Source organism: Python bivittatus, unplaced genomic scaffold (genome assembly GCF_059951505.1).
Source record: "Python bivittatus isolate LINGU-HERP-01145 unplaced genomic scaffold, Pbiv_v1 ctg000840_np1212, whole genome shotgun sequence".
Classification (NCBI taxonomy): Eukaryota; Metazoa; Chordata; class Lepidosauria; order Squamata; family Pythonidae; genus Python; species Python bivittatus.
Genome location: NW_028277113.1, coordinates 38,240,389 through 38,267,550, shown reverse-complemented (window position 1 = coordinate 38,267,550; position 27,162 = coordinate 38,240,389). Strand labels below are relative to the sequence as shown.

Here is a 27,162-nt window from a genome sequence, read left to right as displayed (position 1 = left end):
AAGTTCAGTACAAGCCATCTGCCTTCAGAAAAGTAGGTTTAGACAATCAGGTGGTAGGAAAATAATATTGTTTGTTTTATCTTAATTCATTTGTCTCTTCCAAAGTTCACAATTAGAAAAGACAAACTTCTTAAACTGGTGCCCTCCAGACTGTTACTTGTATTTCTTTCAGGAGCTCAGGGCAACATACAAAGCACTCCTTCTCTCATTTTCTTGCAAAACCCCCATGGGATAGGTTGGATTGAGAAATGGTGGCTGGTCCAAAGTCACACCTTGCATAGCTGAGAATGGGCTTGAACCCAAGTCTCTCAGGTCCTACCATAACACCTTCATGATTACATCACTCCAGCAAGATTGTTATAATCCATTAGATCTGAAAGGCATTAGGCCAGGAAAAGCTTAAATAAGTGTTTTTGTGTTTGCTGGCGGTTAAAAAATCTGTCTGTCTGTCTGTCTGTCCGTCCGTCCGTCCATCCATCCATCCATCCATCCATCCATCCATCCATCCATCCATCCATCCTATTGTGAAACATCGTGTAAAGCACAATGAACCTATAGAATGATGGTTTGGTTTAGGCAAAAGCTATCAAATAATTTTTTTCAGGTATTAAGCAAGTAGGAGGGGAAGCCTAAATACTGTTTTCTACTCCACTGTTATTTATATTATTTACTTTATTTGTGTATACAAAACCCATATCGTTAGGTCCTAAAAATTTTAGATGGTCTAGATGTGTGGGTTTGCTTGTGCAGACACAAATTCATGTTCATGTTTTTATGTAGTAAGTTCACCCTCTTTCAAACGGTAGAACTTCCTGTATTTCAAACCAGAGGAAAAAAAAGAAAGAAATAACAGGCTTCATTTTGACACACATATATATATACACATATGTCTATGTTTGTAAGTATATCTATATCTATATCCATATCATCAAACAGAGGGTAATATTTACTGCCTTCACTGAATTCTATGTGATTTTAATGTAACTTAGAAATGTCTGCCTTGACTGTGATGTTCTCAACGGTCACATATATTTCTCATTCATTGGGTTGCTTCTGGAGAGATTTTTTTTGTAACTTGGATCCTATCACCAATGCCTCACTATTCCTAATCTAATTAATACAGCATCTGCTGCAGCTTCATGCTTTTTTGTTTTGAAAAATCAACAGACCATTGCAATAATGCAACACCAAGTATTTGTTTCCTTCTTTGTGCTAAACACCTAAGTATAATGAAAAGATTAAAATTATGTACGTCTATCTTAAGGACTAATATTGATTTTCAACATGCCTATCAAAATTTATCAGGTATAATAAAGAGTTTCAGACCACATTCCTGTGAACCTAATATTCTTCTCTAAAAATAAAATAATGAATAATGAAAATAGTCTAGTCCTTAAACATTTTTTTGTTTTGCTTTTTAATAATTTAATTCTGAAGTATATAGTTCTAATTCTTCATCAACCAATAACGTTGGTTCTTTTTTTAACCAAATGTGAGATTTTCAGTTATTTCAGGACCATGTCAGTATTATTTTATCTCTTTTCTGCCAGAAATTGTTACCAAAGTTCAATTTTTTTTAATGGGAGAACACACCTGGTCCTGGTGATTTTCCAGGTGCTTGATAGAAAATTTATATTTAATTTGTATCTTCTGTTTTATTGGAGGACTATGGTGAGGACTCTAGTTGAATGAGTGTAATTATTCATCAAATTATTTGTGCTCTGACTATAGATCTGTTTCATTGATGAATGTGGATGGCAAGATTTTAACAGCTATTTCAGTCTATAAATTACAGCTTGTTCTTCTGACTATTGGGCATTCAGCTCAGCCAGGATTTATACAAGATGGTCTATATACATCCGTAGATACCTGTCATAACTTTTGGGGTAAACAACTTTAAGAAAAAGACAGAAAAAAAATGAATAGTAAGCCAAAGAAATGGAAGGATATAAGGAAAGGAAATATACCTCTCCAGCCGTTTCTATCCTTGTAAACCAACCCTTGCCTCCACTAGCTCCATACACCTCTTCATATACTGCCTTTTGTTCATTAATTTGTCACTTTTGAAAATGATTTCATTCTTTCCATCCAATCACAACCTGATCTTCCCCTTTTTCACAACCCAGACAGTCTTCCTTAATGTATTTGTTTTGCGATGTGACCCTATATCAATACACTTCTTTTGTAATGGTCACTCATTTGTACATTCAGTCCACATTCACTCAACATCCATTTGTTCTTGACCCTTTCTCTTCTGGTTTATCAGACAAACTTGTTAAGTACTTCTTTCCCACTGCATTCCATTTACTTTTATGTTTATCCCAACATACCTATCAGCATCATTTGGCAGATTCATGGACCGAAAGTGATTCTTTTCTAAGCTTTATTCTCACATAGATCTTTTTAGCAAGATTTATTTAAGATTAAAGGAGTAGTGGTACGAGAATCCCAGCAAGTAACTACAATTTAGAACCACTATAATGGAGTATACATTAAAGATTAGACTTTCTGAGTCTTTTTTCACAGCCTTAGGGAGCAGCAGAGAAGAGGCAACTGTTTTCATTAATAACTGGGAAATCAGCAGCTGGCTGTTTACATAAGAGTTGCTTGAATTTTTATCAGTCTGAAAACCAACCCTTACAATAACTGCTTCTTATTTCCATATAACAAAGTCAATGGGAACACACTTATATATATCCATTTTGCTCTTTCAAAGAACATTCATTCCTCACAAAATATCACATACTACTCTCTACCTTTGTATTAGAATTTGCATGTCTTATTTCCATCCATTTTTATATCTTTAGTAAATATTCTATCAAGGTACACACATTCCTCTACTTGCCCTAATTTGGGGCCATTTATGCATAATTTGTAATCGATTTTCACTCTATTTTCCCTGTTAAACACAATGATGTTTATTTTTTAGATCCATGCTTTTAATTCATCATGCAATCTATATAACATTCACTGCAAATCATTTGGATTTTCTGCCAACAATATTGCATCATTTGCAAACATTCATGTTCCCACTTAACACAGCTGTACCATCACCACAAAAAGTCCTTATATATAATCCATAAATACATTGAACAGCCAAGAAAATATCACACATGACTGTCTTATTCCCAACTCAATATTGAACCCTCTGTAAAGCATTCAATTTTTCTTACACATGCTTTATTACCACTGTAAAGTGATATTATTGCATTCAAGAACCAACTTTCAACTTCACAATCATGCAAACTATTCCATAAATCAAGTTTATACATTATATGATACAGTTTCTCTGTACCTACAATTATAAGCTAAAGTTTGTTTCTCACACTCATATATTTCTCACTGACTTGCTGAAGAAGAAATCTCTTCACATTCCTTCCTGGCACTTCCCAGATTGTCACTGATATCTCTCATATCCTTTTGATCAAAATTCTGCCCACTATTTTAGAGAGGAATATTAAACATTGATTTTTCCAAGCAGCAGGGTCTTTTCCAGTGACTCTTACCTTCACATTATGTATTCAAAACCATTTAGCTTTAGGTTCTTTACGAGTGCTTCCAGCGAGCAGCCTGGTTTTTCTTCACCTAGTATTGTTCTTGCATCCAAGCTATTCTCAGCAATTTTTCTTAGCACCACAATTCAAAGACATTAATTATTCTTTGTTCAGCCTTTCTGATGGTCCAACTTTCACAGCAATATATTGCAGCTGGAAAAACCATGGCCTTCCCAATATGTTCTTTTTTTGTCCTTTTGTGATGCCTTTGCACTTTAATGCATTTAATCATTACTATCATTTGGATCATTCCCATACAAATCTTTAAAATACTCTTTCCAGCATCTCCTCACTTCAGCTTCCTCCTAAACCACTTCCTTGCTTTTATTTTAATTCTATTACCTCTGCTGGAGATTCCTTATTTAGCTCTTTTCAACAACTTCTAAGACATTTTGTTTTTAATTTCCATCAGAATTGCTCTGCCTATTTTAATATATCCATTCCTTGTTTTATTTGACTATATTATTTGTGGGGATTCTGTTCCAGTGTGAAACTTGGATAATTAACCCATGAGTAAAGTGACCTTAAGTCTATGGGACTTGGCTAGCTAGGTTCCACAGCCTATATTTTTTCTCTTCCTCCCAAGAGCACCTCAACACACTTTCTCCCACAGCAATCAAGATACTGCTCCTTCTTTTTCTTGCTTGGCAGTAGCCAGTAATCTATTTTTATAGGAAGTTGATGAAAGTGACATTAATTATTTATGCAACCATTAGTATAATGAACTTGAATGTCCTGCACTGGTAAACCAATGGAAGTTTATTTATTTATCAAATTTATATGGCTGTCCATCTCACAAGAAGTGACTCTGAGCAGCGCACAGCAAAAAAATATAAAATAATAAACAGGTCAAATATAGACATATTAAAAAAGTAAAACACACACACACACACACACACACACACAATGAAATTCAATCAAGTTTGCTTTAGAGCATCAGAATAGTTTATTTTAAAATTAGGATCATGCAACTTTTTTCCCCCAGATATTGAATACTGTTGAGATTTTAATAAAGGTTGGATGTAACCACCTTGCTGTTAGAAATGAGGTTCAGGAATTTGGACAGGTCAATTTTTCCCTCATATTTTTTATCCAAAATCTGCAGGATTATTCATATGACTTTGGATTCTGTTAAAGATGGATGCGTCTTTATTGGCTATATATTTACTATATCTAATTTACTGAGTATCAAGAGTTGTAGATTTTGGGACTTGAGTTGGTCAAAAAGAGCATTACCCAGCACAGAAAAGAAATCTGCATCTTATCTGCAGTTGGATAAGTTTGTTTGTTGGTTTGTTGATGCATCTTATTCATCAACATTAAACTGTTTTTTGGGGGGAGGAGGAACAAAGGGGCAAGAAAGGATATTTTTAAATATTTTTTGCCCCTTGATTAACTTCTTGGAATTCTTCTGTTTTTATATAATTTCCTAGTCCTTTTAAAAAAGCATTATTACAGTATAAATGCATAAATATTGCACACATTTTTTCTGTTAATTAGTTTGGCAGAATAAAATAATAATAACGGTCTGGTTATGGAGGAGGTTTCAAAAGAAAGGTTTTATTTATTTCATTTTTAATCAAATAAGTCCCACTACTTTTGCCTGTCCTGCAAATAGTCATACTAAGTAGTGGGGTAGAGTAATTCTGAAATTCCATAATGTGAGAAGATATCCCAAAAGGAGTTCACTAATGTACAAGGGTAGAGATTTTGTTCAATAGGTGGTGCAAATAATATTTACAGAACTTAGACTGTGCAATGTGAGCAAGAATTTCTCAAAATCATATTAAAAATAAGTAAAAATAAAAAATATAACAGGTGGTGATGAAATACTTGCATTCATTCCTTTTCCAGTGCTTTTCCATCTAGTGATAACAACCATCTCCAAAATTAAAAGACATAGCATTATTCTGGGTAGTTCTGTGCTAAATCACTACTTCAAACCATATTCTGCCTCTTATTTCAATTATTCTAGCATACTTTTCTCTTCAATGAGAGCACTAAGTGCTAGCATCAAATGGAGAACCTTCTGAAAGTACACTGTATTAATTACGTCGTGTCAAAGCTTTCCCAAGAAAAACTGTAATTTCATGGGTAGTTTTACTATAAAATGCCATCTGCATCATACATAGAATGAGACAAAAGTACAATATTCATTTCAACATTCAAAAATTGAAATACCTGTTAAGTATATGAAGAGACTTCAAAACCAGAAAAGGATTTCATAATTCCTGCATTGTTGATACTGTGTAAATAATTCAATATAATAGTGATAGTACAAAGATTTATGGTCTCTGAATTCAGTAACAAGACATATTAGTATGAAAGGCCTATGTGAGATGAAATGTAAATTTTACAAATGAGCTTTTCCTTGGTGGGCAGAAGAAGAAGTTAGTAAAGATTGTAATGAAATGAGTCAGCAGCTCTTTTCAGTTCATGAGTGCAAAAAGAATTGCATCAAACTCAGAAGAGTGGAAAGGGTGGAGGAGTTACTTACACTACAACAGTGAAAAAAACAGCATGCAACACATCACTAGAGACATTATTGTCCATGTCAGCCCTTCAAAGTAAACCAGAGTAGGAAAACAAAATTATGAATGTTAATACTACTTTATTGTAAGGTTACAGTGACAGGAATCTTTACTGTAACCTTACAATAAAGTCCGAACACAATTCCCCCCTCCCTCCCTTTATTTTCATGAGAACTAGAGAGGTCTTCTGAGACCCTTACTCAGTTCTGCCCCAGACTCAGATTCCTTTTATCTGACCATTGTCTTGGTAGCGACTCTTTTTCCTGTTCCTCTGCCCGTTACAGTCCATCACAGGTTATGATATTGGCAGCATACATAAATTAAGCTCCCATTAAATAAACTGACTGGAATTAATGGTGTTGTAGTCCAATACATCTGGACATAGAGGTTTTTGACCAGTTCTTTTATTTTTGTTAAGCTGGGTGGCATAGTCTTTCCATGGCAACATTAAAACAATGCTGTTATTTTTCAGGTTGGGATCTTGCTGTTACAGAAGAAATTTAGATGATGCCCTACATTTATAAAAATGCAGTAGACACACTAAATCAGTGATTCTCAACCTTTTTGAAGCTGCCACCCCCCTAAGGAGCGGAAAATTTTTCAACGCCACCCTTTGTGAAAATCCTGTAATTTAGGGTATGGGGAGGAAGGGGGAGTTACTGAATTATAAAACGCAAAAATTTTAAGTAATTTTTTTCAGTAGATTTACACAACAAATTTGTTCGATTTAACTCGATACTTTTGCCCTGGAAGGTAATTGCATTCCTTTTATTAAAATTAAAATGACTAATGCAAAAAAAATGCTTAAATGCTCTTTTATGTAAATACGTTTATTTCAAAATGCTGTAAATACGTTTATTTATTTTTTTGATGCTCTTTTTTAATTTTTTAATTTTTAATTTTATTTTTTTAATTTTTTTTGCAAATGCTTTTTTAAAGTTTAAAAATTCTTTATTCTTAATTAGATAATTAAAAAAACAGCAAAAAATACGCTAAAAGAGTAATATCAATGAAACATGCTTGATTATGTCAGTGGGACGGTTGTGCTTGATGGTTCAGAGCCATTTTCTGAACGTTCGGTTCAATATTGTTAGAGAGATGAAGGCACAAGTCCCCTCTTTCCACGATTTGGAGTCGACTTCTCTTTTTTGTAATTAGATCAGTCACAGCACTGAATCCTCGCTCGACAAGGTAGGAGGAAGGGAAGGCAATTAAAAATTTTTTGATGATAGTCCACAGTCCTGGGTAGAGGCGATTGATGTTACTTTGAAGCCAAAATTCTGTGAGACGATCACCATTCTGGAAGCTGGCTTTCAAAGTTTCATTAGTTGAAAGTTCGGCCAATTCCTCCTGAATCTGAACCTCTGCTGTCTCAATATTCATAAAAGGGTTCATGACCCATTGAGGGACTTCCAGGGACAAAATATCCTCAAAACGCTCAGAAAAGTCCTTGTGCAAAGACTCAAGGTGTTGACAGTAAACTTGTGTTTCATCGAAGGGGATTTCACTGCTCTTATGCAGATCCGACAAGATTGGAAACTGGCTGAACTCGTTGCGACCAAAATTCTGCTTCCACAGAGTGAGTTTTTTTAGGAAGGCAGAAATAACAGATTTTGTTGTGATCAAATTGAGCTCTTCGCCTTGAAGCTGCAAATTAATTCCATTGAATTTTGCGAATAAATCGGCCATGTAAGCAACATCCATCTTAAATTGTAGCAATCTGTCTCTCAGAGCTACATCTTTCTCTCTGAGGAACTCAGAGTCAGGAACTCAGAGTTTGACAGAGTCAAAAAGATTCCAGAACCTATTGAGGCAGGCGCCTTTGGAAAGCCAGCGAACCTCGGTGTGTAGAAGCAAGCGATTGAATTCTTCATCGTTGTCCTTACACAGCTGCCCGAATAACTGATCGTTGAGAGCATTACTGCGAATTTTGTTCACAGCAGAGATGACATATTGTAATGACTGATGCAAACGGTCGCTGAGGTTTTTTGCAACTAAATGCTGTGTATGAATCACGCAGTGAACAGATAAAATACCTGGTACCTCTTTCTTCAAAAGGGCGATGAACCCACGATGACGACCCACCATTGCAGGAGCTCCATCGGTGGCAACAGACATAATGTTCGCAAGAGGAACATTTTTCTCTTTAAAATAATCTTTGACAGTATTAAAAATAGATTCACCTTTAGTATCTGCAATCAAGCTTCTTGCAAAAAGCATCTCTTGAATAATTTTTCCTTCCTTCACAAACCGGACGTTGCTAACAGTAAAGCCTCATTAGTACTTGGCAAGGTTGATTCATCAACCTGAAGAGAAAATTCGGTGGGTATCAAAAGTTTGCATAAGGAAGCTTCAACATCTTCAGCTATCTCATCAATTCGTCATCGCACTGTATCATTGCTTAATGGGACATTTTTTATAACATTGGATGCGGCTGGATGGTGTAAAACCGTTTCTAAAACTTCCTTGACAGCCGGCAGTATCAACTCTTCGCCGATGGTATGAGCTTTCCCCGATTTAGCAATTAATTTTGATATATTATAAGAGGCTATCAAACCATTGTCGCATTTTTTTGATGAGGTTGCTAGTAAGCCTGAGACAGACGGTGCCTTCAGAAACTTGTCCCTGATGTTCGTGAAAAATGACAAATCTTTTTTTTGTTTGTCAGGATGAATTTTTTGCAAATGCTCCTGCAAACGAGATGGTTTCATTGCCTCATCAGATAACACTTTGTTACAAAGTAAACACATGGGTAGTTGCAAGTTTGACGGCGAATGAACAAATCCGAACTTCAAGTACGTGGAACTGTTTTGACGACACTTCTTTTTATTAACCGACATCGTTGGCGGCTGCAAAATATGATGAGGGAAAGATAACTATTTCTCAAAATTAATAATTCCCGACCACGATAAAGAACTAATAAGCGCACTTACCTAGCCGACTGGCCAAATAAACAATGAAAGTAAATCGAAACTGAGGGGAAAAAACAGAAATGAAGCGAATGAAAAGCAACTCAAGAAACACGGGTCAAATCAAACATTCATATTGAAAGGACGCTCAACGCATGCACTGCGATTAATCGCGCGGGAAGACAGCTGACGCACGCGCTGCGATTAATCGCGCGGGAAAACAGCTGACGCATGCGCTGTGCTGGTTGGGATCGGAGAAGAATCGTAGTGTTGAGTTCTTCAAGTTCAGCCGACCTAGAATACAAATTCATCTCACCATTTTTAGAAGTGCGTGAGGGCAGCCGTCGCATAAGTTCGTTTTATTGCTGGTACAAATGGTGTAAACCGGATAATCGATTTAATAAATTTTTTTGGGAGTTTTAAAATTAAGTTCGAATGCCAAAACATCCTCATCGCCCCTCTACCGCCCAAAACATGCCCACCGCCCCCCTACCACCCAAAACAAGTTCACCGGCCCTCAGCATCCTCCCACCGCCACTGTTGAGAACCAATGCACTAAATGATGCCATAAGAGTGGGAATGCTACTAATGTCATCTGCTGCTATCACACCCTGTATATTATTCTTGTCTTTCTTCTCCATTTTTGTTTACGGGATCCTTTCATGAAGCAATCCCCAGTGCTTAACTCTATCAGTCCTGGCCCAGGACTAACTAACTAACTATCTATCTATCTATCTATCTATCTATCTATCTATCTATCTATCTATCTATCTATCTATCTATCTAAAATTTATAGGCTGCTCATTTCATGTACTCTGGGTGGCTAACAATTAAAACAGTGCAAAAACTATAAAAGCAACCAAAATTAAACCCACAGAAATAGCATAAAAATAGCAGCCGAGAACACTCCTATACACTCAGACTAACCATGAAACAGGCTCACCCATACTATCAGGCCCCTGGGCTTGATAGCAAAGCTAGTTCTTTAGTGCCTTGTGAAAGGCCAGCAGGGTCAGAGCAAGCCTGATTTTGGGGGGGGATGATATTCCAGAGAGCAGGCCCCACAGCAGAAAAGGCTCTCCTCCTGGGTCCTGACAGATTATACTCTCTCACGGACGGGACCTGGAGCATGCCTCCCCTGCCGGATCTAACAGGATGGGGAGAGACAGTCCTGTAAGACAATGTGTCCTTGTTTTGGGGCTTGGTTATTACTTGCTACTTCTTTCCATAATAACCAAGGACTGAATGCCAACACTTTTTTTTTAATTGAGCGCTGCTACTCACAGAAACATTTTAATAGCAGGAAAAGGTACGCAAAAGAGTCCTATATACTGAACTATATAGTAGTTAATTGTACTTAAGAAACCAATAAAATTCTGTCATTCCATGGAGTTTATTTGAACTATAAAATAACCTTCCAGCTGCTTTTTTCAGTTATTCTGCAATTTAAAATATGCACCTACACCCATATATATATGTATACACCCCCCCACACACACACACATACATACACACACACACACACACAGGTAGCCCTAGTTTAGTGACCACCTTGTACAGTTACAATGGTGATGAAAAAGTAACTTTGCCACCAATCCTTCCATTTATGACCTTCGTAGGAAAGGAAAGCTGAAGTAAGATCATAAGCGCAGTCGCTGTTTCACTTAGCAACCATTTCGCTTAATGACCAATTTGCTGGTCCCAATTATGATCGCTAAATGAGGACGATCTGTATTATGAAAAACATTATTTAAAAAAAGAATCCTCAAACTCAGTGGTTTAGTCTGAAGAACATGTAGCCAGAGCATGTTGATTCAGAATATGCTCCCCGATCATGGAATAATTCTTGCAAAAAATTCATACATACAGAAGCCCAACTAGTTCAGCATTCCATCCTCACAGTGGCCAGATCCATGACCACTGGAAGTCCACAAGCAGAGCAAATTCATGTACCCCAATGACTAGTATAACAGAGTTATACTCCAGAGGCAACTAACAACCATCAAGACTAAAATCTGCCATAACATCTTTGTTGTCCATGAATGGGCACCTCTTTCCTTTGTTGCCCAGAGCTGTTGTGTGTTATGGTCACCAGCTCTTGGTCTGGTAAAAATTTTCCTAGTTTGACTATGTAGTGTGAATGTTTTTTTTGTACTGAATCCACCATCATTCAGCTTCATTAAGCTGCCTTTTCCCCCAAAAGATAAAATGGTAACTTTCAGGATGCTCTAAAAAAGCTTATTTAGTGTCACATGTAATTTAACACATTGGGGGTGGCTGGGGGATAAGGAGAATTGTTATTGTCTGGGAAACATTTCTAAGGTTAGACATTTCAGCTTTGTGGCTCTGAACATTTTTGTGATCTTCTCAAAAGAGATGGAAAATGTAGGTCAGTAACCTTAACAGTAACCAGACAAACTGTTCAATGTCAGATTGTTACAGATAAACAGGAAGAAGAATAAGTTGCTAGTTTTTGATATGCACTCAGTATATCTACAAGGCTGAAATTCTTCAAAAGCTCTACTGGAATTGTCACCAGTTTATTCAAGTTATAGAATACCGTTTGCTTGAACCAGTACTTGGAGGCCTCAGATGAAACATTCTTTCACATACCCTAATTAAAAAAATATATTGTATTAGTAATTTTTAAAAATATATACTATTAAAACTCTTGTTTCTGTAACTTTCAACTGGGCAAAACAGTGGGTTATAGGGCAACAATTTTTGAATCAAGGTACCTCAAATGGGTTAATTTACAGAACATATCCAAAATCTGGGACCCATTATTCCCATTGGATTGAAATTTGGGAAATTAGTGGCTGTTTCAGCACTGCTGTGCTGCCACACCACCGTGATCAGCCCAGGTCACGTGATTGTCATGAACGTATTCATGACCTCTTTCCCGCCTCCATCTGTCCCCTGCGCTCAATTGGCTGCAGCAAGGCCTGACTGGCGAGTGGCAATTGGCTGCTTTAGAAATAAGGCAGAAATTCAAAATCTCTTAATGGTAGTGGGCTTTGAGGGAAGGATGAGTCAGCAACCTGGATGCCTGCAGGGGGGTGCCCGTGGTCAACAGGTGAGTCCTCTTCCTCCCTTGAGGGGAACAGGCTGGAATGGGGAGTGGGGGTGCAGTCTTCCTCACAGTTTGTGGCTCCCTTTGTTCCACCTGCCCCCAGCAAAGTGGCAGGCAGTTCCGAGGGTCAGCTGAGGAGGAGGAGGAGGCTTTACTGGGGCTGTCCTGAGGCTTGTGAGGGGAGGGCAAATGGTGGAAGCCTGTATTATATAGTATTTCTCTGTTTTCCTAATCAAATGTATGACCTGCACTGAGGGTATGAGTGGTTGTTAAGTATGTGATCCTGGTTTCCTTTTTTAATTATGTGTTCTTTAATTTTTTGATGTAGTCAGTGCTCTATTTGTCCTATGTACTGCTGGTTCCAATCCCAGCAGTTAATTTTATATACAGTGTTAATTCTGTCTTGGTGAAGTGTGCAGTCACTTTGGTTTGCACAGAATTTCTCAGTGTTTTTGTACTGGGCCACTGTGATGCCTAGTGCTTAGAATCCTCTTCTATTGTGTTTTGAGATATCTATCTATCTATCTATCTATCTATCTATCTATCTATCTATCTATCTATCTATGGATATTGTAGTGGTTGTAGGGGTTTCTTTCTGTTTTTTGTTTCATTTAATGAAATTGGAGGGCTAGTTATTCTTGAATATATTTTGAAAGTAGTTAAATTCTGCTTTTCCAAGTGTTGGTAAGATGTGGTATGTTTTTGCTCTGTTGATGAGAGTTCTTTTGCAGCTAATCTTGTGTGCTGTGGGGTGGCTGCATGGAAATTTCAGTGTTGGTCAGTGTGTGTTAGTTTTCTGTAAACCTGAGTTTGTAACCTGCCATCACTCTATTTGGTCATGAGGATATTGAAGCATGGAAGTTTGTTTTATTTTTCAGTCTGATGAACTTGATCCCTGAGTATGTGGAATTAAACATTTGAAGTGCATATTCAGTATGATTTTCTTTTAGGATTACAAATGTGTCACTGACATTTATGATAAAAGTTTTGGGTTTGATTGTAGGAAGAGCAATGCTTTCTAGCAGTTGCACAACTGCTTCAGCTTTCCACCCAGAGAAATGGGCACCAAAGTTGTTCCTGTGATCTGTTTATATATGTGGTTGTTAAATTGAAGGGGGTTGAGGCTGAGGTTTAATAATAATATGAGGATGAGACTTGAGATTTTGCTGTTATTTCCATGTTTTGTTTTTGCTTAACAGTTTGTGGATACTTTCTTTTGTGAGTTGGATTCTGTGGATGTGAATAGTGAAGTAACACTGAAGAATAACATGGCTTCATCTTTTTCTATGTTAATGTTTTGCATCTTGTTCAAAAATTGGATGGGTGATGTGATGGTTTGCTGTGCTCCTTGCAACACCATTCCCAACAACCAATTAACCAGCAATTCCCAGGAAACCTCCAATCACCACCAACCTTCCTGAATTCAAAGCTTACACAGACTACAAGTACTGCAAGGCAACCTGAACAACTGAACTGAGGAAGTCTTGCTGGGATGTGGGGCAAAACGTTTGCCAAAAACCTGATCAGTATCTAGTATGGAATGCCTTAGATATAATGTCTCTAGAGTTACACTGAATGATTTTGTCTTGTGTTTCATTTTGTTCTACAAAATTGATTTAGCCATTTATTGTAATGGTTTGATAAATAATGTTGTTTGTCATTTTATAACAAAGTAATGAAATAAACAAATAAACAGTATTAATACCAGTAGCAATTTCTAAATACTAGATGTATATTTTTGCCTTGAAAATTGCTGCTGAGCTTTGCATATATCAAGGATTATTTTTGTCACCTTAATACAATCATGATTTGGTTCATACATTTTGTTTACAGTCATGACCCATGAAAGAATGGGATGTGTGAAGTAACCAACAAGTTTATAGAGATAAAATTATACACACACACGTGTGTACACACACAGACACACACAAACACACAACATAGTCATTGAAAGAAACAGCGCTGGTTTCAAGAGCAGGTGAGCCTATATTTTCCATCAATTAGCATGGCAAATTACTATTTTTTCCCCTAAACATTATATAATTTTCTGTTTTTTTAGTGAAGAAACAAAAGACACAATCCAGATTTAAAAAGAAAAATAAATCAGACCAATTTATTCACTTTCAGCCACAGGAATTTTCCATAATTTTAAACATCAATGATCCATTGAAAGATACATTTTAGTTTCTCAGTGTTTTTTGGTAACAAACTTTATGAGTGGAGAGCCAGTTTCTCAGGGGAGAGATGTCAGTTCCCAACAACCAAAAGCATAAGGAAAACTTCTGTTAAACCAGGGGATGGGCAGAAAAACATAGAATTAAACTACAGTGGGTATCATAAGGAATGGCACTTTCATGTTGAGAGAGAGTAATCAACTGTTTTAAGTGGCCTTTCATAGTGTACAGTAAGCGTTCTTATCTAGCCATTCTGTTTTGTGTATCTCAGAATTTTCAGTCAAGTTTGAGCCTAAGACCTCTGTTAAGCTGTGCTGAGTAGCGAGTCTATGGACTTCTCCTGAGTTCTTGTCAATGATCCTGATGCAATTCTGGCAGCTAGCAACAAGAATTGAATCAATATCATTTAGGAAACATAACAATAAGCTACAGCAAAGATGGTTATAAAAGATTGTTTGACACTCTCACTTTCTTTAAGGTGTTGACCAAAAGAACTGATTCATTCAACAGTGTCATCAAAAATGTTAATTTGAATCCATTCGGTTACAATTTTGCCAACACAGTCTAGAAAGGTTACCATTCGTATAGTGGAATTTTAGCAGAAGTTAGTACTAACTTCCTGATAAATTCAACATGATTTGTTGAAATAGGTTTAAAAAGGGTGGTGTTCCCAATTTCTTCAGGTTGAATTATCAATTCAGAGCTTTCCTTGATGACTATCAGAGCGTTTTCCTCACGGATACCCTGCCTTCCAGCAATTTTTCTAGTCCTATATTTGTATCAGAAAATTATCAGCTGGAAGAAAACCTTTTATGGAGAAAATAGTGAAAAGGTAGAGGATTAAGTGTTCCATACAATTGTTCTGGATTAATTTCAAAGGATGTTCTGATGGACAGAAGCAGGCAACAAAACATATATTGATAGTCCATAGTTCAATATTTTGTGATTACTCAGCATGTTTATTCCTTGTTGAGTTTCTTTTAGAAACTGGGCAACAATGTCCACAGGCTTTTGTTGATAAAAGCAGTGTTGCAATGATGCACTGAAAACTCCACACATTTTGGGTGTGCATGTGATATTGTAACACACAAAGAAAAAGGGCAGGGCTTACATCACAGTGCCACAACGCTGCTCTATTCAGTCTGGATTTCTTAACCCTTCCGTGAATGCTGCTGAGAATTGGTAGAAATTCTACCCTTTGCTTTTTAATAGCTATTTTTAAAATTACACTGCAACTCTGTGTTTGTCTTGAGCAAGTTCATAATTTTGTTTTTCAGTTATTGTCTTTGATTCCTGTTCACACTGTCCATTTGAGATTGTTTTTTAAGGAACCCTTGATACCCCAAAATTGCAAACCAACTGCAGTTTTTTTTTAATTAGAGATTTATTTTGTCTTTTTGGTTCACTAAGTTCTTCTGACAAATTTAGTCCTTAGAGTAATACGAAGGAAGAATTGGTAGTCAGAGCTCATGGAAAGTCATCCTTGATTTTGTATGTGAGTCCTCTGGACCGTACAACGTATCCTGAACATTTTGAAATATGGTATGAGTTGTAAATATCCGAGAAAACAGCAGTAGACAAATCTGCAACATGTCTATATTTTCTATGACATTATGTTTTCTTGTGTCAAGGGTTTAAATAACATTAATTGCTTTCTATTTTATGGCCTGTAAAGATTTGTTTTCTTTAAAAAACACTTAATAATTATCATTCTGTGAGACACAAGATACCACTTAGCACCTAAATCATGTCAACGGAAGCGTTAAAGAAGTGCAATTCTGGACAAAAAATGACAACATAAAAACAACATCCATTATGGTTTCCATTTATTTCTTCTAGTTAAACTTCAAGATTAAATCTGCTCAATTTCTAAACTTATTTAACTACTTTATATCCCAGAGTTTTCTCAGCAAGCTCAGTCACACTGTTTACTTCCAGTTTGTCCTTTTACAATGCATGTTACTAACCATATATCATCAAAAGCATACATTCTTCAATAAAAATGTAAAGAAGTTTGATACTGATGAAATGGAATTCAGATTTACTAAAGCAGTGGTGGGCAACCAAGAATACTAGGCTACATGCAGGTTCCAAGTTCTGGTTTTCAGCTCCCAGACCCTCCTTTGATTACTATTATATAAAATTATGAAACAACTTCTCACCATTTTAAGTCAGGAAACACATATAAACTGTAACATAACCAGTCAGATGATAAGATCAACAGATTTTAAAAAATTAATCCTCCTACTCACCCCACCCCCCAAAAACCACCTCATACTATGTGAGTCCTCTGGACTGTACAAGAACCATATAGTTCTTGGTCCCCTCCATCCTAAAAACGTGACCCTTTTTTGTGCTAAAGTTTCTGACCTCTGAACTAAAATGACAGTGCCCTTTGTCCTTGGCTATCATAATTTTAAAAAGTAGTCAGAAGAGGGTTAAAGATCTAGATAGCAGAGATAAATAATTATTCATTGTGGGATGAACAAAAAGCTACTATATGAAAACAATACCAGGCTGGAAATTCTGGGACTGCTAGATTTTATGAGACCTGCTGGACTGAGGAAGGCTGAATTATACTGTCATAAGATTGGAACCAAGACAGGACGAATACACATGAATATGTATTTAAAAATCAAAATGCGTTTATTTATTTAAATTGTAGTTTTGTATAATATAAATAAATGAAATGATACAAAGTTATAACAAGGCTCATCATCTAAATTTTGGTGAATAGGATTCTCCCCCAGTAAAGCCCTTAAGTACTGCTGAAGTATTTATCTTCCATCATCAGCAAGAACATGTGGTTTTATGTGGCATTTAAATTTAGCTCTGTATTTCCCATAGCAACCCCGCATACCTTGCCCTTACAGCCAAGAGAACCAGAATGTTTACTCAGAATTAACTCAGATTTGATTCAGTAGGAATGTGTTTGGATAACAAAGGTATTTGTTAAGGCTACCAGGACAGGACTGTAGTAAGCAAGAGAAGTGAAGAACTCATTTGTTGGCCTGAAATACTAAAACATACAGGGTTATAGCCAGAGTTTCAGAGAACGATGAATTTAAGAACCAGGAACAAGATGGAGGACAAGATTGTTTTGGCAGAGGTTAGCTCAAACGAACACTTGAATATGCAAAAAGAAAGGCAGAAGTATTCAAGCTGAGAAAACAGTTCAAAAGAAGAAACAAGGACAAACATTGCAGAGAAAGACAAAGACATGGAGAGCAGAGACACTGAGATAAGGAACAGGAATCTAATGGTCTTTTTTGAAATGTAGAGGAAAGGTACAAGTAAGATGAAGAAACTTTAAAGTAACGGTTAGAATTGAATAACAGTAGCAATCTGACACAAACGTTGATTTAACTAAATAGAATTTGTAGATATTTGTATGTATGTTTTAAAGCACCTCCTGCTTTTTCTAGCCACTGGTCTATTAGCCATTTCATGCATAACTCCAAGGTTCCTCAACCTTAGCAACTTTAAGATGGGTGGACTTCAACTCCCAGAATTCCCCAGCCAGCATGAGTTGAAGTCCACCCATCTTAAAGTTGCTGAGGTTGAGGAACCCTGCACAACTCCATTTTAGACTACTTCAAAATGAGAAACGCTAACTGAAAGTGCTCATGAATAATAATAATATACCTAAGATATATATTACTTTTCCAAGAAATACACTGACACCTCCTAGTTATATAAAAGTACTGGATTCTAGACTTATGCACAACTTAATCTGGAGAACTTCCACATAGATTTAATTCAATTATTACAAAAGCTGAATTTAAAAGCCTACATGATTTTTTTCTTATCACAATCATTATAATAATTAGGCTGGAAACTAATACAGGTAATCAGTTATGTACTGTATCCTCTGGAACCTGGTATCCTGAGTGTTAGGAACATTAATACTTTTGGTCTTGGACTAAATGAAATTATTAATTCATCCAGCTCAGTATCATTTCTGCTTTCTGGAAGCAGCTCTCCAAGTTTTCAGGCAAGAGTTTCTCAGACCTACTTATGAATGCCATGGATTAAACCAGACAAAGCTTCAACTATATTACTTATTTATGGTCCTGCTCTTTGAAACAGTCAGCCTGTCTTCTTGGAATTCAAGATGGCTGGCAACATTTGTGACACCTATTGTCTCTGTTCTTACATTTCCAAGTTTTTGTAGTGTCAGATACTGTTAAACACTTTGCCAGCTGCTTCAAAACAAAATAAATTCTTTGCAAGAAAAATTCACAGAGACTCTTTAGCAAGATTTATTGAGATGAGGGATGCAGGAATTTCAGCAACTGAACTATTTCCCATTTAGAATCCATTAAGTACATCTCTGTGAACTTAACTTTTTAGTTTCTTTCTAACAACCTTCCTGTTAGAAGTGGAGAGGTGTGTCTTTTCATTGATTATGGAAAGGCTTGCAGCTGGATATTTACAAAACTCTCTCCTGAATATATATTTGTCTGGGAACCAATCATTACCGATAACTGCAAAACCTGCTTGATCAGAGCTTGCATTGAGATATAAAAAGAAAAGATTAAGCTGTAATTCAGCCTACCACCATCTGTTACTCTCCAGATATATTGGCCAACTCCCACCATTTCCTGACTGCAGTTGGTTTTATAATTCTAATAACAACTGATTATTCTGGCTTTTAGGAACTGTAGTCCAACACATCTGGAGGACAACAGATGGGGAATGTCTGAATAAACATAGGTCATGATTGCTCTATCAAATCATTTTCAGCTCTTTTTAAAAAACAAACAAACAAAACCATTGCCTGTCTTCAAACCCATTTTTACAATAACACAGTACAAGTGATAATACCATACCAATTAAAGAAGGAGCATGACTGTGCGGATGTGACTATCTCTGTGACACAGCTCTAGATGGAGTCCTAGGGGCTTGACTCTGACCAAACCTACATGCCGCGCATTGCTACAGTATGACCAGCTTTTTTAGCATCTGCCACATTACTGCACAAAATATTGCTTCAGCCAATCACAATATATACTAGTTTTGTCTCTAAGCTTATGCTTTCAACAGTTACAGAAAATTAATTCACTGATTGCATCTTCATGAGTTGTCACTCTTATTTGCATACATCACAATACCTTAAAACAAGGCAGCACATCCCTACCTGAGAGGCAGTATGATTAGCTTTCATTTGCAAAATAAGGAATAAACTAGTGAAGATTTAGTAGCAAGATGCAGAATTCTAGTAAGTCTAGAAATATAAGCATGTTGGTAATCAGTGGAATGAGTGTTTTCTTTCTCCTGTTCTTTCTTTGGAGCAGGGGGTACAAAGTTAAGCAAATGTTTCCTAATAAGCATAATCCTATATACATCTAAGCAGAAATAAGTCCCATAAATTCAGTAGAATCACATAAGCGTGTGTATTTGTTTACATTTGGAAAGCACTTATTCAGTAACACAGAGGCAGAATTATACCAGTTATCTGAGTTGCATTTTGGCAATTCTTTGATTATTGTTATAAAGTATTGTCGAAGGCTTTCACGGCCAGAGTACGATGGCTGGTGTGGGTCTTCCAGGATGTGTGGCCATGTTCTGGAAGTTTTGTTTCCTAACGTTTCGCCAGCATCTGTGACCGGCATCTTCAGAGAGTGGGAGCACAGACAGGATACGGCCACACAGCCCGGAAGACCCACACCAGCTATTGTTATAAACTTTATCAGTCTTTTCCACAACTATCACTTACAAGAAATCTTTATTGTTATATAATTTATAAGCAAGAAATTTAAATTTAATTTTAAAGTGCTTCTCAGAAATTCACAGTGGGGGTGTGCTATAAAACAGATTCCATTTCAGAAATAGCCCCTGCAGGCATTCAAGCTACCAAGCTCTCCTGGCCCAAACCTGGCAGTTAATCGTGGATCTCTGAAAAGCTTAGCCTGATTCCTCACTTGACTTGGCAGCAGAGACATCCACATAGGCAGTCAGGGGGAGAAAAGGGTAGAAGAAACTCCCCCTGCGATCTGGCAGGCCCCCATGCTTTTAGCCTTCCAGAAAGCAGTAAAAAGCTGATTTTTCTCCAAGTACTGGGATAGGGTGAGGTTGGAGCCTGGAGATTGTATTTGGTGATGTTTTGGAGAGAGTTGGTTGAGGCACCAAATTCTGGTTTTACTGTTTTTTGGTTTTATTATTATTGTGAGCCATCCAGAGTTGTGTCATATAAGATGGGCCGCCATATAAACCTTACAAATAAATAAATAACATTATGCACACACATACAAAAGAGGTGTACCACTGTACTGAAATAATATAATGTATTATGTATTCTTATAACAATATAATAAAACAAATTTTAAAAAAAGGTCGACCTTGTGATGTGATGGCATGACACTCATTCTTCATTTTGTTGAAAGTACTGGATCCTGTAGACATCTCTACTTGACAGAAGATTCACAGTCGCACTTGGCTAGATTAGAATCTTTATTGAAGACAAGAATAAAGGTGTACACAGCAGCTGATTGTCCATTGCTAGTGCCAAAATGGAAGTGGCACTTGTAGGGAGCTTAAGCCTTAAACCTGAAGCGTCTCCCACCCATACTTCTGAATTAATGGATACATAGCAGTCCTAAAGCTCAGTTGTTGATGTATATTCATATAATAGCCATCTCTGGCCTGGGTACCACTGAATCCCATCTCACCCACTTTACACAACCTGCATATACAAAAATTCAGTGGAGCGAAGGGTGTGTAGGTGTGTGCCTTGCACTCAGCATTCTTGGACATATACATTACTCTGCAGATCCCATGTTCTGAGCCAATATGTCTAAGATATATTGCACACATATTAAGCGCTAGGAACTCTTAAAAGGCTGGGAAAAGCTACCAACAGCATTCATGTCTCAGATGGAGGAATAAAAAAGCAAATTAAAATCAATACATTTCAGAAAATGCCTCTAATAATCAGTTCCACCCATAGAGTGAATGAACAGAGAAAGCTACTGGAGAGTTTTAAGTGAAGTTCTTAACAATTATTCCCCCTATGTCAAGAGTTTATACTTGGCTATCCTGTAATCCTGAGAAGGGAAGTAGAAGAAATGAAAAGCTTTCAACTGGTGGATCCCTAAAAATAACAACAACAACAACAACAACAAATATGAATAGATGGGAGTCTGCAGTTGTAACCTGCAATGTCTGCTACATGTTTGTGTTCCTGCCTGAAAACAATCTAACATAAATGAAAACTCTAAAGGACCTAAGACAGGGTTCCTCAACCTCAGCAGCTTTAAGATGGGTGGACTTCAACTCATGCTGGCTGGGGAATTCTGGGAGTTGAAGTCCACCCATCTTAAAATTCCTGAGGTTGAGGAACTCTGACCTAAGAGACAGAATTATGTACTTTAGGAGTGTTTAAGCAGCTGAAATGGGGCCTCTTAAAATCATTCAGTCAAAAATCAGAGAGAACTTCTGATTATAAAGAGCTTATAAACTTCATGTTTTTCATTGTCTATATATTATTTCTTAGAATATAAGAAAGGCAAATATGATTTAATAGTGATAATGGAGACCCAGTGGGATGACATGACAGGAGCAATTAAAAGATATAATTTGTTCAAAAGGAACATTGGCAATAAAAAGGAAGGAGTTGCACTGTGTGTTAAAAATACTCATTTCAGCTCAGAAATGCTAATGAAAGAATTTGGCAATGGTGCAACACTACAGCTAACAAAACAGTACAGTTGTTAGCATCTATTGAAGCCTCACCAACCAAAGGGAAGATGTGGATGAAGTTGTCCAAAATCAGATATTTCAAAAATGCATGAAATTTTATAAATAACTTCATGTATGGCGTCACTTACCATAATCATAGATGTCAAGATAATTAGAGACAAACTGCCAAGCACGGCCTTCCAGGAAATTCATGACTGATCTTGCTAACAATTTCTTCTTTGATACCTGGAAATAAAAATAAAAACAATTATCTGAGAATAAAAATAAAAACAATTACCTACTTTGAAATAAAGTAGTAATTACAGGAAGTCAGCATGGATTTATTAAGAACAAATATTGCCAGACTAATATTACCTCTTTTTTATTGGACAATATTCTTAATAAATGGCATGATATAACAGAACCTGAGTTCAGCAAGCAAATGTGTGGGCTAGATGGCATAGCAATTAAGTGGATACACAGCTGGTTTGAAAAATCATACTTAAAGAGGGCTCATCATTGGTTCTTTATCACATTAGAGCAAGGTATCAAGTAAGCTGCCACAAAGATCGGTCCTTGGTCTTCTGCTTTTAAATATTCTTATTAATGGCTTGGATGAAGAGGTAGAGAAAATGTTATCAAGATTGCAAGATGACCCAAAGGTGGGTGGCATGATTAATATCTTTGAAGACAGAAATAAAATGCAAAATGATTGTATTAGGTTAGAGAAAAAGGCGGAAAGCAACAGAATGAAATTTTAAAAGAACAAGTACAGGTATTCCTTGCTTAACAACCTTTTGTTTAACGATGGCTCAAAGTTACAACTGTCTCGGAAAAAGCACTTTACAACCTGTACTCGCACTTACGACCGTCGCAAACCATCATACCGTCCCCTGTGGTGATATGATTGTGATTTGCAACCTTTTTTATGATGGTTGTTAAGCAAATCACCCTGGTCATTAAGCAGATTCCGGCAAAAAATGTCCATTGGGGAAGCTGGATTCACTTAACCACCACGTGATTCACTTAATGACAGCAGTGATTTGCTTATGGTGATCATACAAATGGTCGTAAAATCAGGTCTGGTCACATGACTTGCTTAACTACCGCCCCACTTAACAACCAATTTTCTGGTCCCTATTGTTGTCATTAAGTGAAGACTACCTATACAAAGTTCTTCCCTTGGGAAAAAAAATCAAATGTATAGATTTAGGATGGGGAAATATCTTGCTTGATAATGGTACTCATGAAGATTAGAAAAAAATAAGAAAGAGGTAAGCCATATTTATGAAAAAGTACAACACATGTTTAACTAAAAAAAAAAAAGCTAAAGAAAATATTAAATATAGGGGCTGGAACCACAGTGGGGCTGTGCATACTCAGTGGTCTTTAAGACTGAAGAATCTGAATGTCATCTGGAAGAGAAAAACTGGGCAAAAGGAACATAACGATCAGTTTAGACTTGCTCTGTTCTATTTATCCTATCCAATCTTCCGTTTGGAGACCGAGTGCTGTGCGTGGAGCTGGGGCGGTGAGGATAAACAGCTATCTTTTGCTCTAGATCCCAGTTGTCATGTATAACACTGAATATTCTTTCTGATGCTTTCTGATTCAATGTTCTGAGTTCATTGACAAAAGCATCAGAGATGAATGCAGCATTGCATATTATTAATACTAACAATGTATTGTGAGAAGACTAGAATCAAAATCAACCAGCCAGTCTCACTGTCCTGACAGAATAGCATTTTCTGCACTAGCAGTGCTGGATAATTTCTGACTGAAATTACTGCTCCAAGTATCTGGAATGGAATACCTAAAATGCATATTACAAATACAGAGTAGGATGTACTATGTGGGAGAAATGAATGGATGGACTGTAATAATGCTTTTCATAATTAATTATTTTAAAAGCAGAAAGGTACATGGAAAAGAAATTTAAACACGGATCAGTCAAACATCCTCTAAAATACTTTTCAAGCAGCCCAACCTATCTCACAAAGATGTTGTGGGTATAAAACCAGAGGAGGAATTACTATGTACACTGCCTTGAACTCCTGAAGGAAAGGTGGCCTACAAATGAAATAAATGACCAGATAAACAAACAAACAAACAGATTGTCTCCTTTTCATGAGTACAAAAATACAAAATGAACCTAGCTTATTGCTACTGAATGTTTTGGACTCGCCTCCCACCCACTTTAGTCTATTTTTTATATGTTTTTAATTAGTCTAAGAGAATATTGTCACATGCCTGCCTATTGGTAGTGTTACTAAGTTGTATTAAGTCAACAAGAGTGGTTAATATAGCAAGAATATTGTGAATAGTGAAAAAATATTGTCTTCCATTTTTCAAAATATTACCTTGCTTATGAAGGAGGCTGCTGGTTTTTCATACCATTGTTAAAACTCTTAATTTTTTCAGAGCTTTTTTTTAATAATGCAAGGTAATGAGGCATGCTGGTAGTAGGCTTCTTTGTGTGTTACTATTATAGATCTCCCTCACTGAGCAGCATTTCTGGCTGCCATTTTTCCAGATCTGAAGGAATTCCATTATGGCAGTGTTTTTCAACCTTAGCAACTTTAAGAGGTATGGACTTTAATTCCCAGAATTGCCCAGACACCCATGCTGGCTGGGGAATTCTGGGAGTTGGAGTCCACACATCTTAGAGTTGCTGAGGTTGAAAAGCATTGCATTATGGTATTTCCCTCTGGAGAATTTAACTTAACTGCAGGATGCCATGGGCAAAACCCTTCTCACAGGGTAACAAAGATGAATGCACGAAACCCATACCCATCTATTTTACTGAAATGCTCTACTCTCTTGGGATTTTTTTTTTAAATTAAACTGAAGGAGAACAGGAAAAAAGTGAAGAATTTTACAGCACAGCATTAGTAAAGGCTAAGACATTTATTACACCATTAGCTTTTGGAGTGTTTGCTTGAGAAGTAGCTATTTCAACAATGTCAAAGAACATTTGGAGTGCCAGCAGAGTTTTCAAAACAGTCAATTCTACCCAGTGTCTGTTTTTGTCGCAGTTCCTTTGGGTAACCCAGTCTGTCTTAGGTAGGGATGGGCTCGCCCACTATTTCTCCAGACAAGGCCTTTCTGGCAAATATTTATTTTCTGCTTGTTTGCCCTCATAGAATGTCAGTTTAAATACCTGCCTGCCAGACTTGTATGATATAATTCATGCCTTGCTCAGTTCTTAATTGGTTTTTTACAAATGTTGTCCCTATCTACTCTGACTGGTAATGTATTGATTGTTCGCATCACTTGAGAAATATTTTCATCACCTTACACAATTCTGCTGGATCCAGATTTTATAAAAAGGCAAGGCCACAAATCTCTCACTCACTCACGCTACTCTATCCAGGACCATTTGAAAAGGTAATTGCCCTAGTCTCTCACATGAGGGTGGAGGGGCTGCAAAATAATACAATATATAAAATAATCAGATGAATCAATGCTTTTTTTTCAAGGGAGCAAAACTAGTAAGTTAAAATAAAGTACCAAGAGTTATTTCAATATTTAAAATTGCACTGCAGATTTCTATTTTCTAGGACAGTGATTTCAACAGATAATATAGAACAGAATCAAACATTACATTGACATAGGATACCATGAGAACAGAGGAGAGGTATGGTTCAAATGTGTATTCCACCCGCTGCCCCCTGCCCAGGTCTTTCATAGTCCTAAAAGGTTCCTTACCAGATGGAGTGCTTCAAGGCTGGAGAAGCTATAGACCTCACAGCTAGAGCTACTATACAAGGGTGCAGTGATCTGGAAAGAGTTAAAAGGTTCCCCCCACCCACCCCCTTTGTTGCTACCACCTAGTTATTGCCTGGATTTTTGCAGAACAGATAGAGTAATCCTACATAGAACTGAAGTCACTCTGGGTTTAGGGAAATTAATTTGAATTGATATGCAAACTTTCAGAATTCATACAAGTTTTTGAACCTACTGGCGTTTAACTTTGCTGGCCTGTGAAGAAAGTATATTGTTTTCATCTTTAAATTGGTTTTTATGTCTGCTGTTTCTATATAATTCATTTTCATTTAACAAGCATTACCTATAGTATTAACAGCAATATTGGTGTTCCTGAAAGGATCCTGGCTATAAGATGCTTAATCGAAGATTGCCTCTCTCTTCTTGACAGAATTAAAGATAAATATATGTCAGCTTCTGAGAAACAGTTGGTTGTTGCTAAGAGATTAAACTGCAGAATGGACTGGCAGTGAATGTTTTATTTCTTTGTAAATGCATCTAGGAGCTTAAAGAATATTTTAAAAGTTGACTTGGGGAGGTGATAAAAGTTCAGAGGTTTGACGAATAGAAAACATTATTATTGCTTACCAAAGATATATTCACAAAATTACTCACCTGCCTTCTAGAAATGTGAATTAAATCCTGAAGAAAATTCTACAGTACATATGTATTAGATCTAATTCAGAAATGTATGTGCGTCAGTAACAGGATAGGCAAAGTGTGGCCCCATTATGCTGTAGAAATGCAACTTTAACTGGTCTTAGACATTATAGCTAGTTATGAAGGATTATAGGACCTGCATTCAAAGAACATCCGCACACCCATACACTGTTCATCCATGACTCATTATATTACCTCTGAAAATGTGCAAATAAAAAGCACTGTTTTTTATGTCAGCCTTTCCCAATTGCCATATTGACTGCCAATGGGAATTGTACTCCAAACTATGTGGATGACTTCAGACTGAGGAATGTTGATGTAGGTGATATGAAAGCTGTGCCTTTAATGTTTGATCTGTGATGGTTGTTTCATTCGTGCAAGCCACATGTTGAATCAAATGAGAAAGCTGCAATATGCTGCTTTAGGTTTTATTTCCTTGCTGTACTTTTCTACTTCCTTATTTCTCAAGGACTCATGGTGGTATACAGTTAAAATCAGATTACCAGAATCCAGTGAATCAACCTCTAATTTGACAAATAAATAATGCATTAGTATTAAAATTAAAACCAATATAAATAGGCATCTAATGAGCAGATGTCAACCCCCAAATGCTTATCTGAAGTTTTGTTTTCTGCAGAGTCACCTCATACCAAATCTGTATTCTCAAGAGCACCTTCCCGATGGCTAGCCTTTCCATATATTTGTTGGGTTCTAAACAAAGCCATGATGGAAATTAAGCATCATCCTTTAAATACCAAAGAAGCTTTAGTATCTCATCGGTTTCTGGTCCTGTTAGCTACATACACACAACACACA

The 27,162-nt window shown here is 36.7% G+C and overlaps 1 protein-coding gene across 2 annotated transcripts in view; it reads right to left on the bottom strand.

Moving 5' to 3' along the window:
• LOC148213733 (uncharacterized) overlaps positions 1 to 27,162 on the bottom strand; it is a 228,929-nt gene that overhangs the window by 177,551 nt on the left and 24,216 nt on the right. The window contains exons 2-5 of one of the 2 annotated variants that reach the window (XR_015794044.1): positions 22,071 to 22,167; positions 20,583 to 20,692; positions 9,019 to 9,058; positions 6,935 to 8,934 (exon numbers count right to left, since the gene is read on the bottom strand). Coding sequence is in view for 1 of the 2 variants with exons in the window: in XM_088130828.1 (XP_087986954.1) it covers positions 8,877 to 8,934; positions 9,019 to 9,058; positions 22,071 to 22,167 (195 nt within the window). In the remaining variant the exon portion in view is untranslated. Of the gene's footprint in view, positions 8,935 to 9,018; positions 9,059 to 20,582; positions 20,693 to 22,070; positions 22,168 to 27,162 lie in introns of those variants that run through there. The other variant, XM_088130828.1, reaches the window with a different exon arrangement.